At 49.5% G+C, this 18,804-nt stretch overlaps 2 protein-coding genes across 2 annotated transcripts in view; both read right to left on the bottom strand.

Annotated features, from left to right (window-relative positions):
• Positions 1-444, bottom strand: part of LOC119099999 (degenerin unc-8) — a 32,389-nt gene extending 31,945 nt beyond the window's left edge. The window contains exon 1 of the mRNA XM_037223118.1: positions 227-444. Within this exon, the coding sequence (XP_037079013.1) occupies positions 227-444 (218 nt within the window). The remainder of the gene's footprint in view (positions 1-226) is intronic.
• An 8,906-nt stretch (positions 445-9,350) lies between these two features.
• On the bottom strand, positions 9,351-18,595 carry LOC119099998 (putative deoxyhypusine synthase). The gene is made up of 9 exons (XM_037223117.1): positions 18,577-18,595; positions 16,847-16,956; positions 15,743-15,901; positions 15,137-15,258; positions 14,491-14,587; positions 13,791-13,983; positions 12,171-12,274; positions 11,205-11,330; positions 9,351-9,882 (listed from the first exon to the last, which is right to left on the bottom strand). The coding sequence occupies exons 1-9, from the start codon at positions 18,593-18,595 to the stop codon at positions 9,790-9,792; spliced, it is 1,023 nt and encodes a 340-aa protein (XP_037079012.1). The 3' UTR covers positions 9,351-9,789.
• Positions 18,596-18,804: the final 209 nt, after the last annotated feature.

Raw genomic sequence — 18,804 nt, 5'->3', positions numbered from 1 at the left:
GCTCCCTTTGCGTATATATATATATATATATATATATATATATATATATATATATGCATATGGCCAACCCATTATACTATCGGACGCGCAAGAAGTTGGAAGGGGTCACTAAGTCTCAACAACCTAGCTATGTTGGCACATGGAAACTGTAGCTGTCCTTGATCGGGCCTGTAACTAAACTCAACCATTACAAGCTCAGCAGGAGGCGAACCGGCAGATAACTCACTGGATGTACTGCGCGAAGGCGTGAAGCTTCTCCCTCTTGTTGTGGGTGGAGAGCCACTTTTGCGCCCATTCGGGCTCCTCCTGCTCCTCTCCTTGGTCCTCGATGTTTCCCATTTCGGGGTCGTTCTTGGCCGTCGGCTGGGCGGGCTGAGCGGCCGGCGGCGACCCTTCAGCCGGCGTCGGCGCCGGGTGGACCTTCGCCGAGCTGCGCCCAGTCATGGTGCCGGGCCGCGACGTCAGCCGCGGCGCTCCCACCGCCGCCGACGGCGCCCGCGGCCCGGCCGGCTGCGTCCTCTCGCCGGCCGGTGGCGGGTCGGCGGGCTCCGTCCCTTCGCCGGGCGGTGGCGGATCGGCCGGGTCCGAAGCCGCCTCCTCCGGCTCCGCGGCCGCCTCGTCCGCCGCCTGCTCCTGATCCTGTGCCGCCTGGCGCTCCTGCTCGCGCTTCCGCTTCTCCTCCTCGAACGACTCCTGCTGCATGGCGGCCAGCTCGGCGTCGAAGTCGAACTCGTCGTCCGACATGGTGGCGGCGCTCTGCCCAAGGGTCGGCCCGGTCAGGCGCGACGCGGCGCGTCACACGCAGAAGGCCGCTCTCACAGAGATCGGACAGGCCAGGGATCAGACTACCGCAGGGCGCTGGGCCGTCAGTACCGCGAGCAGGAGGCAGAGCAGAAACGGGCCGAACACGATCCACCGTGACATGGTAACGTCAACATGGTCACACGCGTCAAACATAACATGTTGCGTCCAGTTCGGTCTCCTGCCGCGCAGCGACGTCAAGAACCATCCACTGCGTATTACCTGGGGGGGAGGGGGGGGGGGCGAACGGCGAGCGCGGCGCCTCTCCCGGGAGCGCGAGCTGACGGGCGCGGGAGCCGGCGCGGAGGTGTTGTCGCCGGCAGCAGGCCACAGGCACTCCGGCCCCCCACACACATCACCGACGCCTCCGGTTGTCGTGACGACCATTAAACATGGCTGGGAAGCCTGCGCCTGCTCAATCGCTGCCTGCTGGATTCTCATCGCAGTTATACGCCAATTATTAATGGGGACTCGCGTCAGTAGCTGACCCTGGCTCGTATATGTTGCCCGGGGAGGCTAGCCATGGAGCTCGACTGAGTGGCTCTTCATTGTGTGTCATGGTAGGCAAAGGTCGTACATGGTCTCTGCTAGGGTGCATTGGTCCTGGATCATTTAGAGGTGCCAAGGAATCGCCATATTTCCACTTACATAATTTTATTTTACATTCACCCCTATGACGTTCAGTCATTTATCGTCTGAGCCTGTTACTGACTCCAAAAATCCCTGGAGGGGAAAACCGACACGTCCACTTTTCTAGTTCAGGCTCTGTACTATGTAATAACTATTATCCGTGGGAGACAGGATCTACACATAGTAGTTCAAAATATTCGGGAACGTTGGGTGTTTGGTGGTTAACAAGTGTGGCTAAATGCAGTTGTGATGGTGCATAACATTTTGACGGTGCATAACATGTCATTGTAGGTGTGTCCACTGCCCATACAATTTAATCCAAAAGTCCTCAATTTACAACAGCTCCGATGATTTGCTGGTGTTGTTAAACCGCCTGCTTTCTGTATGCGTCATTGATTTTGTCCACCACATGTGTAAATACAACCTGCCATAACTCCCATGACTCTGTGTTAGTTAGGTACGTGAATGCATGTAAATAGATACATGGACGGCTTATTCGCATGTGTTCCGGTTGACTGATTTACTATAGCGCTCATCTATATTATGAATGGAAATTACTCGTGAGATTGAGCACATAAGTTACAGCATATTGAGCATGGGAGTGGATCCTGAGTGAATTCTTGCCACGCATTTCCAAATTCATGACGTTATTCTTCCCAGTAATCATGGAATTGCGGGTGTGTCCCACCGACACAAAACCACGATTAATGCTAGAATGTTGATCATAGTTTTATGGTAGCATTTTATGCTGACGTTAGACAAACTAAAAAAAAACAATAACAAAAGTTTTTCCGTCATACGCTTCTTTCAGCGCATTTTTTGTTTGTTTTGCCACTTTGGTCCGACCATCTCTGTCGGAGACAAGACGGCCGTGGGAGGAAACAGTTGGTATAGTGTGCCAGTAGGGTTAATTAATTACCCTTTTTGGCCATGGTGCATAGAAACTTCACGAGGAAAAGCTTAGCATTACCAACATAAGGCTATGCAGTTGTTTCATTTTCAAGCAAGCCGCGCTGAGGTCACCTTGATTAATGACAGAAAGCCAATGCTGAGGGCCTTTTTTATTCACCGCTCATCTCATGCAGAGGTGAGTTTCTCGACACACAGAACTGTGGAGATTTGCATTAAACGCCATAAAGTCATCGTACTGAAAGGGAATGTTCCACATTTGAACATGTTAAAGCCAGCGTCAGATATGGTGCAATAAACTCACATTGGTGTACTCTTAAGTAGGACAGACTGGTCTAGACACCAAAATTTCGCTATTGAGCAAAAATGTTCCTCAGTGTGCCATCGCTTGATTGCATCATGGAACGCTTGCATGATGTTGAGACACTGCCAAAGTAGCCGTACAAAATTGTCATTTACCTGTAGTACTTCAAACTCGTCGAGCAATATCAGCACGGAGTGGAAGTGTTTGCTGAGTCAAATATCGTTACGTGCTCGTGTTTTGGCTCTTTCTCTTGGTGTTCAGGCTTATTCATCCATGATTTTCAGATGATTACTTATAATCACATACTGGGCTATCGCGTTGTTCAAGTTATTATATTATAAGTTTTATTTCCTTAATAAATAGCAAGTGAAGAGAACGTGTCCAATTTCTTATATTACGCAGCACAAAACATGCTTCGTGAGGCTTGCACGCCTTACTTAACATTGTTTAAGAGCCAAATGATGTCCCTTATATTTGGAAGTCGCGCCCACGGACGCCAGATCTGAACAGCTGGACGATTATATTCTTCCTTGCCGTGATCTGGCCTGCAGAGTCGCAGAACTTAAACGACGTTCCTATGGCGTCGTGCATGTCTGAATGACCTTGAAATAGTCTACATGAAATAGTCCGTACCTCTTTGCGGCCGTGTAGCTCGGAAATAAGAGAGTTTTAGGTCCTAAGAAGGACAGGTCTGTGAACTGCACCAAAAAAATCTTCGAAATGGCTGTCTCAGCTCAAAACCCCGTAGAATGCGGAACGCTTCCCTAAACATGGGCCCGGGTGGGGGTCAATTTCACCCCCTGAGATCTCAAAGATTACGAGACAAAAAACACTCAATTGGCGGGGCTGATTGATGATTGATTGTGAAGTCTCTTGTTTCAAAATTTGAGGTTTCTAGGTCGTGATCTCCGTGTCAAATGGGGTAAAAGCCCATATTGGTGTTCAAAATGCCTCTCGAGCTCTAATGCTCGAATGCCTTGAACCTAGGCTCCTGTTTCAAGCAAAATTACACTGGTGTTCTTTCCAAGCCACTGACCTTGTTTGGAAGGTCGTGGTGACCACATACTGACAAAATTGCTTTTATATCTTAATTTGAATAAGCGTGAGGGATTACGCTAGACGGCAAATTCCCATCAACAAAGCGTTCATCTGTGTCGTTTCAGGTCAGTGACCCATTTTAACTTTTACGTGGGTCATGGAAGATGTCTGTTGCAGTTCCTGTTATCAATAAATTCCAAATGAGCATCGGAAGGTTCCCCATAAAGCAAGCTCTCCACTAAAAAAGGACGCTGGTTTTTACATCGGTCAGACCTTCATACCTCACCCAAGGTGATTGGAATTCGTGGTAATGCATGAATTGTTATCATAATCTTACTATTCAAGAAACTTTCTCAGATGTATGCCTTCGTCTAACACTCCGTTGTTGTATCAGATCGAACGATTGTCTAAAAGTTTCCAACGCCACTCCGTTCGAAAAGCATGCTGAAAAAGATGTGGGGGGGGGGGGAGGGTGAAGTTGACCCCACCCAATTGCGAGTTAATACAAACACATTAACGTTCCATGTTGAAAAAGACTTGGCAGGTATGCCAGGTTAATAAGGGCATTCTTTTACCACTGGTCAATCCGTAGCTTAATAGGAGCTTAACAGCCCGTAACCGTTGCAAGAGAGTTAAGTAATCAATAATCAACGTCTGTACTTTAGGGAAAAGTGGGGCCAGTTGCATCATGTCCAAGTAGTACCAGGACAGTTTATTCCAAATCTGTGCGACGGATGCCAGCCTTGAACCCCTGATCTGACTGACAGCAGCTCCCCTGCCTTTCAGTGTGCCTGCGGCGGCATGCGTACACGCGTCTTGGGACGAGTGCGACGATTTGTTCTGCATAGCATTGAAAACGATGACTGTCGGTGTAATTGTATTTGAGGACTTACAGCATAATTCGGCCAATATGAATGCTACATTGGGTGGTGGAGAGGTGTTTCTATCGGATATACTGCAAAACGTCTGGTGTTCTTTTCCAAAGATTTCGGGGCGCCGTGAACGTTCTTCCAAGATGCCCGGCAGTACATGTTGCATAAGTTATGCATAAGAGATGTTGTTCAGTGACACGATGCACCAAAAATACGTGGTGGACAGACTTATTAGCAATGATTAAAGGACTTAATTGCAATGACTTATTGTCATCCAGAAAACGGGTCAACAGTTGCATTGCTTATGCATGCCGGTCGTTCCTAGAGGAGTAACCGGAGCGAAAGTGAGCATTGTGCAACAATGATTGATAAAAGGGCAAAAATGTGTTATGTCGCAATCACGACAACTTGCGAAATTACACACGGGAAGCACATTTGATCTCCAAATCGTAACGTATTCAGCTTGCTTGCGACGCAATTTTCTCCATGATAAAAATAACGTAAGCTTAAGATTCCCATCAAGCATTGCGCTCTTTTTCCCTCCTTCTTCTTTCACTCTTTTTGATTCCCATCAAGCACTCATATAATTTATCCAAGGGTGAGGCAAGTCATCTCGTTTGAAAGGAGGCCATTTACAACACGACTGTTTTACTGTTTTAAAAAACCAAAACGTGCTCTGCAAAACTTTACTGCCACATACGAGGCTCCAGGAATTAGCTGTCTGGAGACATAAGAATCCTAGCCGTATCCTTAATAGTTATAGCAGGAGGAAGTATAAAGTGGAAACTTATACACCTTTCCCTACTCTCCCCTATGTCTGTTACATTGTTCCTCGACGTTGTGACTGATCAGAAAGTCTGCCATTTAATGCAATCATACATACTTCTAAGTATAAACATCACATTTTCCACAAACAGTTGTGTCGAATATACACAGAGCGTATTTCTCTGACGTGAATCAAACTGTTAATGGTGACGACACCTAGGTTACCTTGAATTCTGCCAGACTGTTCGGTCGCCATGGTAGAATATGAACTTTATTGTTGGTTGCTTTGACATATTATAACTTTGCAACTAAAAGGCGTCGAAGTGTATCAGGACAAAATCGAGGAACGTATCCTGATATGAGCTACTAAATATGTGCAGATTCGTCCATTCTCATGGGGCTAGTTTCATAGCACGTCCGTCCCTGTTCGGACCCGCCTACCTAGCAAAAGGTGACCGGGCATCACAACCCTTCATCAAGGCCCATAACAGAATGCAGACTGCAGAGTACGGTCGGCTGCAGTATAGAGGCAAGGCATTTCCACACTGATTCCCTGTTTATACAAGACTGTCATAGTTTTCTATCTACGAGAACGTGCGTCTATTTGTATGTCTGTCTGTCGTTTTTTGCTTGTTGATCCGTGTGCAGGTCAGACGGAATGCAGAAAAAGACGGAAATGTTCACAGTGTGCGTGTGCGAGCGTGGGAAGTGTGCATGCGTGGGGAGTGTGCATGCGTGCCGAAGGCTCTACGATAATTGATGATCGCCTTGGGCTGCTGGGAATGTCCGCTCAGGCCCATAGGGCTACCATTAGTCATACACCTGGGAGAGACAAACTGAGGGGCGGTCAGGCCGTCGAACAGATATTCACTTTGCTGCGCGAGCAACGATGAATCTTGGGATCCACATTGATAGGAAGACCTTGATTCATGTAAATAGCACCTTCGTATGAAATGTAAGGTCGTAGACCGAGGATGGTAGGGACTGGGGACTGGATGTGTTGGTGACTTCTCCAGCAATACCTGGCGCTATCGGAGATGTCGCGGCACTGAGTGTTTGACAAACTATGACTTGTGGATAAGGCAATACTAAAAGCCTTATTCCTCGAAGAATAACCAAAAAATTAAGATAGATGAATTGATATTTTGGCTGCATGCCTTCCATGCAGCATGCCGTATGCTACAATCAGTAGTCACTACTGATAGTCATTTTCATAGACGTACGTAAAAGAGATATCAATCCATGTTTTTCTCCTTTCTCTGGTTATTCTTCGAGTAAAAAGTCTATTTAGCCATATATATATATATATATATATATATATATATATATATATATATATATATATATATACACACATATATATATACATATATATATATATATATATGCATGTATATACATATATATGTATATATATACATATATATATGTATATACATGCATATATATATATATATATATATATATATATATATATGTATATGTATATATATATATATACATATATATATATGGCTAAATACACACATGATGCTCCTTGTAAATGCACTTAATTTACGTCAACATTAATTGTAGTTCCGATGGAAGCTGTGCGGTGTTGTAGTATTGTGGCCATGATAATATGGTCAATAAATACAACGACGAGGGTAGAGGCAACACGACTGGGTTGAAATTCCCAGCATTCAAAAGCGGGCGCGGTGATAAACCACTGAGAAGCAAGCACAGACCGTCTTGTGAATTTTCCAAGGGTTGTGTGCCATCTTATGGAAGATCGGGCTGATTTTGTGAAATGTGCATTCAGATGTTACCAGTATGCACCGCATAACTTTGGAGGTGCTCCAAAAATATGTTGTGACCATCCAGCACGCGCCTTCAGCAAGTAGTGAGTGAACGCGTATATTTTTGCCGCGGCGGACTCGACGGCGAAGGCCTGATTTTAGCCCCATAGACTGCTAGAGGCAAGCATCCATCACTGTGCACAGAGCGGGGCTGTGTGGTGATAGAAACCCCGGTAGCACGTATTCCTCCTTACCAAACATACGGAATGAATTAGTATATGCGTGAATAAATGTTGACAGAAAAAAGCTCCAGGCGGGCGCGTAAAGATAAGATACAGAACACTACGGCACGGAAGACTTTTTGTACTCCTGCCGCGTGCTCGACTCAGTTTTCAGCGAGCATTTTTGAGTCGTGCCTCCCTGCCCGGGATGCGTAGAAATGAGACGTGTATTCGGGGCCATCGCAAAAAAATCTGAATGACATGACTGTGTTGGCTAAGGCCGCAATTACGTGGGTGTGCCAGGAAAGTTTACGGCAGTTGTTTGGGAACATGTGCCCCGCATTCAATAATGATAGTCAAAGATAGACTGGCACGGACGATGATAGGACCGTGATAGGTCACTCTGTAAAGAGGTTAGTTCGACAGCACATCACACAACAGCTGAAGGGCGTAAACACAGGGTGAAGAACAGGGTTAAGGTGAAGAACACATGAAAAGTTGCTCTTGTCCTCCCCCCCCCCCCCCCGCCAGGAAAATCCGCAGTGACGAGTACTGAGTGACTACCGCATGAGCGCTCAGGTACATACAAGATCCATAAAATCTTATACAAGCATAATGATGCTCCATAGAAAGAACCGAGGGACAAGTGGCGTTTGCCTCCAAAACTCCTGCGATGATGTATCGTTACTGACAGCAATTTGACACAAGGTCGAAAGATCCCAGGGCAATAGGACAGATCTCGCTTACAATTGGATGTCACCTGCGTGGTGACACGTTTGTCACGTTCGGGTCTGAACATTTTGCGTTGACCCACCAGCTTGATTTGCTGCATTTTTACGCAGCCTGTCTTGTCTTCCTTGTTTCTGGTCACAGCTGCTCACGAAATTGAACCAATCAGAATGGGGTGCAGCAGAACCGTCACAGACGTGAACAGCACCTGCTTGCAACATCTCACTTCTTTGCCACAACTTACGGAGACAAGGTGAAACTCTTTTCGCCTAGTTTTTGCCCACTCCAGCGGGAAACATGTTATAATTACGAAGCATCAATTAGATAAGACATTAGTAATAGCCTTATTCCTCGGAGAAAAACCATGAGAGTGGAGAAATAGGTTGGTTGATATTTCGGCAACCTACCTTTATCGAAACAATAGAAGTCTTAACTTCCGCTATTGTTTCGATAAAGGCATGTTGTCGAAATATCAACCAATCTATTCCTCCAATCTCCTGGTTTTTCTCCGAGGAATAAGGCTATTACTACTATCTTATCTATGTGAATACTGTTTCACGCGAATGCACTGGACAACTTACGTTATTTTGAAGCGTCAATTACGTAAATGCCAATCACAATCGCGTTTTACCGCCGCCAGTCCATGCAGCATTCATGTCTAAAATGGGATGTTTTGTTACAGCACGGTTTTTTGGGGGAGGCGGGCATGGAGTTGTTTCGTTCCCTCACTTAAAATACGGACTCTGAAGCATCCAGGACGCCCAGGAGCCGACAATGAGACCGACGCGGCGGCCACGGAGCTCTACAACAAATAAAGGGGGCACATGCAATGAAGGTATTTGGGAAACCTCAGAGGCCTCCTTTGCAGATCAGCTCTGAGAAGACTTCAGAAACGGCTGGGCGCAGATGGAAATAAAGAGGAAACGGACGAGGGCACCGAAAGTGTAAGCGGGCCCTAAACCGGTCAAATGCTTGTCGTGTGGCGCAACTACAGCAGAAGGCAAACATGCGCCAAGAAACCCACAATTTGAGACGCAACTACTGCTCACTCGCGGTGCTTACGCCCGCACAAGTTCACATTTGTCTCCAGTCCCCGTGTGCTGAGACGCACGCACGATGTGCTGAAGTCTGCGCTACTACTGCATCCGCATACGGAACCCCCGCTGGTGTCGGCGAACCACCTTCGCTCCCACATGAATGATGCATGATGAGTGCGGAGCACCCGTGATTGCCTTCACCACGCGCCGTTGCCTTACTAGGCGGACGGCTGAAGGGCCGATATATGATCGGTGTGTTTCACGTTCCATGTTGTATTGTATCAGCAGAAGGGCAGCACATACGCTCAAGAACAGGAAACAAGGAGCACAGCGTGCGGCTCCAGCGGCTCCATAAGCTGCACAAATCACAGTGCACGCGTGCGCCCTCCTCTTCACGCCAGTAATGGCGCCCGTCCGACAGATGGCAGGGCGCCCACGCGCCACGGCCGAGTGGTGGGCGGACGCCCCGGCGGGCGGGGCGGTGCGACGGCAGGCCATGCACGATGAGCGCCGGCTCCTCCCAGACCGGGCCGCTGACGCCGCACGTCCACGGTAAACACGCATCTACGCCACGCGCTTAGCGGTCGGCAGGAATGCAGCGAATCGTTTCGTAGCCAGCAGCGTGACGCCGACCGTCTCCGCATGTCCGGCCGGGCCGAGGAGCCCCAGCCGGGCCCCGCTGCGTGCCTTGTCGAAGGCCGCCATCTACGCCGACTTAGACGGCGCCTTGCTGAAGTGGTGACGAGCGAACGTTTCCGCCACGAGTAGTGGGAACACGAGAGACGCCTCGGCGTACACCTGAAACGGAACGGCTGCCAACAGTCCGCGGGGCACGAGGGACAGCGTCGCCCACAGCGCCGCGTCGTCACAAGCTTTACATGACGGTGCGTCAGGACCACCGGGCTTCACGACTCAACAGTGAGATCATTGCGTCTCCGAATGCGGAAAGGCTGCGTGATCTTCGAGTCGACTGCCACCAGGCAATACAAGCCGACTTTATTAACCGGCCGGGGGTTCTGAGACAACCGGGCTCGGATGGGGGGGGGGGCGGGGGAGGGGGAGAAAATGACCCCTGGGATCTCCATTTTGCGGACACCCTATGACAAAAATAACCTTTTGAAGGTATCGTCAAACCATGAGAAACGCACACAAAATTGTTTACCTTGGGTCAAATTTGAGGCCACCCGAGGTCACAAAAGGTCAAAAAGGTCGTTCCGATAGATGCAGTTAAAACCTATGTTAACACGTCAAGGCGAATTTTGAGGGCTTGGAAATAAACATTAAGACTGTGAGGAGTCAGTTCCGACCATTTCTGTTCCCCCCGCATGGATCAGATCAGTTCAGCGTTCAAAATTGTGCTACCAGTGGCCTACAAGAACGATGATTTTCTTCACTATGCGCCTCTGTCTAGGTCTATTCTTTTAAACGCAGCTGTGGACAGAGGTATTCTAGGCACAAAACTCCCATTTTCGGGTGAACTAGGGTCGTTTGAGGTCAATTTAACTTAAATTAAGTAACTTATAGACTATCCAAATGAAGAAATTCGAGGTGCCAACCGGCTCTATGTGACCAGTATGTTTTTTTTCTGTCATCTGCAATAGTGTGTTGTGCATCTTGCAGTACTCAATATCACATACCTGTTGTCTACACTAAATATAGCCCAATATAATATAAATAAGGCAAGCACAGCATCGATATATCTAGATAAACTGCATCCACAATACGGTGTGATCATGAGTTTTATCGTTTTATCATTTTCATGTCAAATTTACATCACCAGACTGCATACGCCAAAGGCGACTTCGACCATGCTCATCTAAAAATGGACTGAGGTGGAGACCACCAGCAAACGGTGCTGGCAGCAGCATCGAAATAAAGCTCGTATGCCAGTAAACGGTCATGCAGCTGATCACCGAAAGAGGCATCAGGAGCGGTGGTGACCGCCACTACGGACCGAGGTAACACATACCAGGCGGGTTTAGCTGGGGCATGCATACCTCACCCCAACCAAATCACCACCATGACCAGCATGTCAGGCCAAAGAACTGAAATGCACGTTGAACAGAGTAACCAATACATTGTGGGCCATCAACGCGCCCAGCGGTGCGCGGTCGTCTGACCTTGACAGGCCGGGCGTCCACGCGGATTTTGCCCCACGAGACGGCCTCGTCGGGCCTGGCGCCCGCGTCGCTGCCGTCAAACTCGCTGGCCGTGTTCACGAACACGGAGAAGTCGGCGCCGTTTCTCTGTCGGGAGCGGCGGCCGCGTGAGGTCACCGGGTCTCGGAAGCACAACACGCCACCCTCCAGGTCCCGGTACACATCGCGCCGCACGCAGGGCGCTGGGACAGTGGGGCAGCTTCAACCAAAGAGCGGCCTCACGATGTTTTAGATAAGCGTGCAAAAGATTCGCTGTGACTTATTTCACTGGTAACTTATTGAAACTTTTGTATTACCTTTTCCGTGTGTAACACTCGGCATCTTTAGTGTTCTATGCTTCACATTGTGGGGTTTGGGACATCATTTATTTCAACCAACATTTGGTGCACGTGTGGTTTTGACATTCGAGACCAAGGCTAAGCATAGCTTGTTGCGAGGTCCCTAATCCCATCCCCTCAGGAGAACAGAGAAATTGGAGCAGTTATTATCAGCAGACAGATATAGAAATGCAACGTAGCTCCACGACACGACAATGCCTTTCCAGCCCGAGCCCTTGATGGCCAGTTACCAGTCGACCGTTTGGAACAAACCAACTTATCGAGCGCTCTTTCTGGGATGTAAGCCCACAACGCCTGCCACCCTAGCGGTCACGTGTCCAGCGTTCTATACACTGGGTTGAGCGAACATGGCGGGGCACGGCTTCGCAATACATACAAAGCTCCACCTACGCATGACTCGTGGGTCGCAGATAAGCAAGGGCGGGGAAAACGAGATATATCACAGTATATCAGCACAGTATATCAGCACCGATGTCTCATCTTTTTAGTCACTATCCAAAGCACCGGTTCCCTCGGCGACTGCCGGCAGCCAGCCTACGGGCCACCGAGCCGTCAGCCGTGTGGCGACAGGCGCAGCGCTCCTCCTCACCATGAGGTTGGCGTTGCAGATGTGGTGTTTGACCAGACCGCCGCCGATGATGATCATGCCCGTGCTCTGGGCCTTCATCGCCATCGAGTTGAGACGACGCAGGTCTGTGGCGCCAGCGGCGAGACCGGTAAGAGCAGGGACGACTGGCGCCAGCGGCACGCCGAGCCCAATACCCGCCGATATCGTACACCGGCACACCGAGCCCGACGCACACCGGCAAGGTACACCGTTACAGTGAGCCCAACATGCACCGGCACGGTACACCAGCATGCCGAGCCCAACATGCACTGACAACGTACACCGACACGCTGAATCCAATACGCACCGGCGCGGTACGTCAGTACACCGAGCCCATCATGTACCGACATACCGAGCTCAATACCCACTGGTACGGTACACCGACACATTGAGCCCATCACCCACCAGCACGGTACACCGGCACAATGAGACCAACACCCTTCGGCACGGTACACCGGGACAATAAAACCAACACCCTTCGGCACGGTACACCGGCACACCGAGCCCAACACGCACCGGCGAGGTACACCGACGCACTGGACCCGACACCCACCGGCACAATGCACCGGCACACCGAGCCCAACACGTACCGACAAGGTACACCGACAGACCGACCCCAACACGCACCGATACGGTACACCGACACAACGAGCCCAACACGCACTAGCACGGTACACCAGCACACCGAGCCCAACACACATCAGCACACCGAGCCCAGCACACACCAGCACGGTACACCGGCACACCAAGCCCAACACGCACCGGCACGAAACACCGACCCGCGGCGCAGCACGACATCAGGACAGCACGCGACCCGCGGCTTTCTGAGAGCGCATCGCCACCGGACACATACGACTGTAATGCCCTTCATAATGCAGGCCTTCAATAGCGAGGTGGGCAGCTCGGCTGTCGCCGCCTCAGCACGATGGTGCCCTTGGAATTGGCTCCAGTCAATAGACATCGATCACACAAGAGGTCCGCTGGCCAGTCCCAGTCTAGTCCCCGAGCCCGGAGCTCCTGTCAATGTTGGTGCGGGCGCCCTCACAGCCGCGCACACGCAAACTTATAGCCAAGAGCTGAGGCCGTTCTCCCTCTACCTGTTCTTGTCGATCTCGCTTCCCTGGGGTGACACTGCCCATGACAATTCAGAAGGCGACTGGTGCCGCCGAATACGCATATTCTTCGACAAGTAACCGCATATGTAGCGTAAAGGGAGGCGGGCACTATGCGCGGGAATAACAGGATGGTGCTCAGCTTTGCCGCACGCTGATGCTGTCCATACCAGGATAATCACAATAGACTGATCGACTTTCTAGAACCATATTACAGACCGCAAAAGCCGCCGCACGTTGCGTCACAACACAGGTATAATGTCTTATCTTCGAAGCCCAATCGAGCACGACCATTAAGCAGGAGACCAAAAGTTTTGGCAAGAAAATCAAAGATATGCTGTAACTACGGTGTTCTGTTAAAAACTTCTGTTGTTCCTTAAACGCAACGCATAAAGAACCCCTGACGTGGTTTTTCAACACGCCAAACTTAGGTCGTCCTGATCCAACTCCGCTCGAGCGGGGGGAGGGAAGCGTCCGAGCTGCCACTCACCCGAGAGGATGTCGACCACGAGGCCGGGCCGCTTGTACGAGTGGAAGAACATCATGTCTCCGAGGCTGCCGTCGGTGAGGGCCGGACTGAACACGGGAATGCTGTTCTTGGCGGCCCAGTACAGCACGGAGCGGGTGTCGCCGATCTCCCGGCCCAGCCGCTCGATGATGCGCGACGGCGACCACAGCGTGCCCTGGCGGCCGGCCAGCGTCACCGGTCGGGAGCGGCCGCCCTCTCGCCCGCCGCCGGCCTCAGACACCGACAGCCTCCACGGTGGCCTGGTGAGACAGCCGGCACCGGGGCGCACGTGCCGACGAAGGCACCGGCGCACTAGCCTACTGTCGGCCCCGGCAGCACGCACGCGGCCGCAACACGCGCCGCGGACGCAACGAGGACATGCCGGCGTTTGGGTGCAACCAGCCCGTCTGTGGTGGTTGCAGACTAGGTAGTCTTTACCGTCATGACGGCTGCAGAAGGTCATACGGACGGACGAAAATACACAACGCAAGACCATGGCACACGGAAATAGACAACGTGACCACATGGTAGTGACATGTGTCAGAACGGCGGCAAGAAATCAACACACTCCAAAAAGCATCTGAGAAATATCCGCAATCCGACAGTGACAGTAAAAATCACGCTTTTAATGCAAAACAGACCCGCGTGAGGCTTGTAAGAGAGGGCATAGGGACAAGAGTACCTTTTCGCTTTGTTCTTCCAACAGTTTGTCCAGTATTGGTATGACCCACGTTTCAAATTTGCAGTAGTTGTCGTTGGGTACTAGGAGATTGCCTATCCTGAATAAGACAAAACGACTTCGTTTACACGTATTGGTGCTAACTGGCCACAATAGTAGCTTGGAACTCATCTACCGATACGTACATACCACATGTGCAGTGGCACGACATGGTATGTACAGTGGCACAGTCAATTTACGTCTCTTTATGCATACACAAGTCCAATCACAATGTATGGACGCGGTACAAAAGGAAAATGTAGGGCAAGCGAATATCAAAACATTAAAACATGCGACGGTGCACCGGAGCGTTTAAAATTGTCGTCATGAGGAGCAACACTCTTACTTCGTTGCCATAAGGTACCGCACAGTATCCGGAACTCATTGCGTAGGCACATCACTGCTAAGAAGAAGCCAAGTCACTCATTCACGTATAGCAGTCAAAGCCAAATCAGTACACTGTGAGAATGACCGCCGTTTCTACGTCGCGGGGGGGGGGGAGGGGGCGAGGGGCGTCGGTCAGCGCCGCAGCAACCGGCGCCACTCGCGCCTGGCCACGCACCGGTGCCGTCCGGCTCATCCCGCCCGAGGCCAGGCTGCCAGCCCTCACCGGTTTATGCCGCGCTTGCGGAGCCCCTCGCCTTTTAAGTCGAAGGCACCCACATAGGTATCTGCCAGGCACTTGATCAGGTCCTCCTCCACGCCGCCGGCCGTGGTCACCACACAGTCCACCTGTTAACACGGGCGCACGCGCGTTGTTGCGAAACGATCCACGTGAATGTGAGGCATGCACCGTCACGAAGACACAGCCACAACTGTGGTGCGATGCCGAGCACGCGCCATACACACATGCATCCCGCTTATCCGGAGACAGACACAGCGGTGTCAAACAAGGCGGACGGACGTCACCAAATCATCTGCACACGGGCGAGCACATCCGAAAATAGATAAAAGAGAAGAAATTACCAACGAATCGCTTCACGCTCAGCCCAGTTCGCCTGGCGCTCGTATTCTGAGTGTGTCGCTCTCCATGCGACGTGTTCGTGCACGTTGATGATTTTCAGCGTTGACTGTATACACTACAACGTACCCACGAGACGCGAGAGTGTAACCACCCTGCCTACGGACCGTAGCTGCACTGGGACCACCTCTTCCCGGCTGGGGCTCGGTCTCCGCCGCGCCACTGATCCCGTGTGGAGACAGGCCGGGCACCCACCATCCTGTGCTGCACCAGGAAGCGGATGGTATCGCGGACGCCGGACGAGGACATGTTGGACGTGAAGCCGAGGAAGAGCGTGCAGGCCGAGCGGCGCCGCGTGAACTCGTCGTCGCAGAGGCTGTCGTCCTCGGCGGCCGGCTGGTCACGAGCGGCCAGCTGTTGAAAACGGCGCGGGTAAGGTGCCACTCTGCGCAACGTGGTCCAGCTATGGATCTAGTACAACACGGACAGCAGCGGAACAATGCTGTTCCTGAGACTACGCACGTGATCATCTGATTGCCATAACGCTGCCGGAAGCCGACAGTGCAGGCTCCTTTTCACCAACGTGAGCGAGATGGTAAGCCCAAGACAAGGCCATTGCCACTTAGCACTTCACCTCCAGCCTCACGACTCCTTCAAAATCCTTTAATATTGCTTCCGTGTCGTCACGCTCCATTACAACAAACAAACAAGATCATCAATATATTCTAAGACGGGGAAAAACTGATGGCAAACAAAATGGTTCAGCTGCAATATTAAGTGGTGCGGCCGTTCAAACATTCATGAGATGACGCCCTCGAATGCCAAATTTGGAGCAGAACAGTCAACCTCCACATGGGGGCGGAGCTCAATTTCGAACAGGGGAGGACCCAGCGTCCTGCTTTGTTCACGTGCAAACAAGGCTCATGAGCATAAACAGCGTGCGGCCGGGGACCCGTCAGGAGCGATATATGTCGACAACAGACGACTCATGCTCGATTCCAAATGTCTGCCCAAATTCGGAATGAGACTCTGCAATCCAGTCAAGTACAAAGGCTGCCAAAGTAGGCTGTTTGCAGTATCGAAAATGGAAGCACTGACATGTGCATAAAGTACTTTCACCATGTGCTTACATCACTGCTGTCTTTGCTTTCCTCAGCTGGCCAGTCACTGGCTAGTAAAGACGTGAACGCCAGTACTCGAAGGACTTGGAGAGGGTTGTCCCACCTCCAGTCCCGCTGCTTAAAAGCTGTGATTATCTAACAAAACCACAATTATCATAACTTACATTACCAATGAATTAGCCACTACCACGTTCGTGACGCGTACCACAATACTCAAAGATAGGTGGAAGCAACATACCATCTTATTGATCTCATCGACTGCCAAGCCAAAGTTTGTGGCTTGAAACCCAGATGTAGCATAGGATCGCAGTAGCTTGTGGTAGTCGACACCCTCATTGAAGTCATATCCTGTGAACACAAAACAGACGCACATGGAAACTGTAAATCCAATCAAATTGCCGGGAACAATTTCCCCACGGGCTAGAAATACAACCAACATGCACTGGGCAGGTTCTGCTGGCCGTGACCCAGAGGCAAGAGGCACAGCAAATTGACGAGGACGGAAGGGTGTATGGACACATCCATAATGGTGTAATACATTGGCCAGTACACATATGCTTCATATTCTACCTTATTTCGGTTTCAACGTGAGCTCAAGCTTCATCCAAGCTTACATTATATATTGATTAACTGTCAAAAGTAACACGGGAAGAAAAAGAGCCGACTTATCCATCTCAAGAGATAGTGAAAATGACTACACACGGCCTTTCTTTGCAGCGACCGTACTGGCTGCCATAAACACACACCCTCTACCGTCACCGTGGCATCTGGGAGTGGTTCGCTGCGTACAAGAACGGCAGCAGCAGCAGCGGCGCATGGGACACCCTCGCTGGCTTCTGCGTCCGAATTCATGACCTCAGTGATCTGGACTCCTGGAAATGAATCAATGTAGTCACAACAATCAATGCATGTGCTGGGTCACTTTTCTACAAAACACTGCATGTTTGTATGGAACTGTGTTGTGCGAAAACATCATCAAACAAGATCCAAGCAGCATCATGGGCAGATGAACAAAATGAAAACTCAGAATTTCTATTTGGTTTGGGGTTCAAAGTTTGACAAATAACCATTCCTGACATATCCTTTGTCAACAAACAAGCTTGGATTGAATTGTTGCCTTGTTTCAACAGAAAGGTACCTGCCTGGCTGCCTCAAACAAGACCTTACTGGGTAAAATTTCATGACTGCAGAGGCAGGTATTTAACTACAGGAATTAAGCACAGGGATATAATGTGACAGCAGTTTAAAACATTTGGGATTTTTCTTTGCCAACCTTTTCAGCTTAGAATAATGCATACCAGCACAAATGGGATGGCACTAAGCATCTTCATCTTTTTAGCAAAAATAGACATCACAGCATAGCTTAACTTCCCAGGGAATTTTGCAAGGTGTACACTGCACTGTTGAGAAAATATTAATCTTACTACTTCATTCACTCCACATCTCAGCATCTCAGCATCATTTTAATGGGGACAGGGTAAGAATCTGCAGCTCAGCTCTATGCAATGTGGACAGAGTTAAATTTTTGTACAAGATCCACCACCAGTGTTTAGTACAATCCAATGTCTTTGTGAGTTTCCTTGTGCTCTTCTCCTTGATCAATCCTGTATAATGCCGAAGATTGTTTCTTTTTTTAGTGGCTACATCTTTCCTCATACGTTTTGTTTTCATCAAGCCCTGTTGAGCTTACTTGGAAAACAATACTTCCAGGAAAGCACTCTTTTATAGGGGTGTGCTTATTAGCAGTTGAATGAACTCTCTTCCATTTCTAAAAATATTGATTTGGCTGGAAACATTTCTGATTCATACCTATATTTTGATGACAAATGAATAATGTTCTTACCATTCATGTCATACAATATGTATTAATTTTTCAATGGCAATGGTTCAGGAGGAACACTTCATGATGTAGTATAATTTTCAATAATTTTTTAGTCTTGGGTACTGGTAATCAAAAGGCCTGATTACCTTGAACCACCAGGGTCATCTTGAAGTCTCTGACATACAGTACGCATTGGAATCTGAGGAATACCATAATTTTTAAAGTTATTATAATCACAAGATGATAAAATATCCCTATTCCCTGATCAATAGTATTTTATGCTCTACAAAAGACAATTGAGAAAACAATGATGGTGCATAACAAAGCAAATAATTCATCATGGTGATATTTCCTGTTACAAAGGATGTTTTCAG

The sequence above is a fragment of the Pollicipes pollicipes genome, unplaced genomic scaffold (assembly GCF_011947565.3).
Source record: "Pollicipes pollicipes isolate AB1234 unplaced genomic scaffold, Ppol_2.1 Scaffold_4881;HRSCAF=5763_pilon_pilon_pilon, whole genome shotgun sequence".
NCBI lineage: Eukaryota > Metazoa > Arthropoda > Thecostraca > Pollicipedomorpha > Pollicipedidae > Pollicipes > Pollicipes pollicipes.
The sequence above is the reverse complement of the archived record's forward strand: the minus strand, read 5'-3'. Positions and strand labels throughout refer to the sequence as shown.

What these genes read in the sequence shown, in the direction of transcription:
- LOC119099998 (XM_037223117.1), bottom strand. An exon ending in TCCTGGTGCAGCACAGGATG is followed by an intron (nt 15,259 to 15,742) that starts GTGGGTGCCCGG and finishes CCGTGTTAACAG; the next exon opens with GTGGACTGTGTGGTGACCAC. An exon ending in TGGACGCCCGGCCTGTCAAG is followed by an intron (nt 9,883 to 11,204) that starts GTCAGACGACCG and finishes GTTCCGTTTCAG; the next exon opens with GTGTACGCCGAGGCGTCTCT.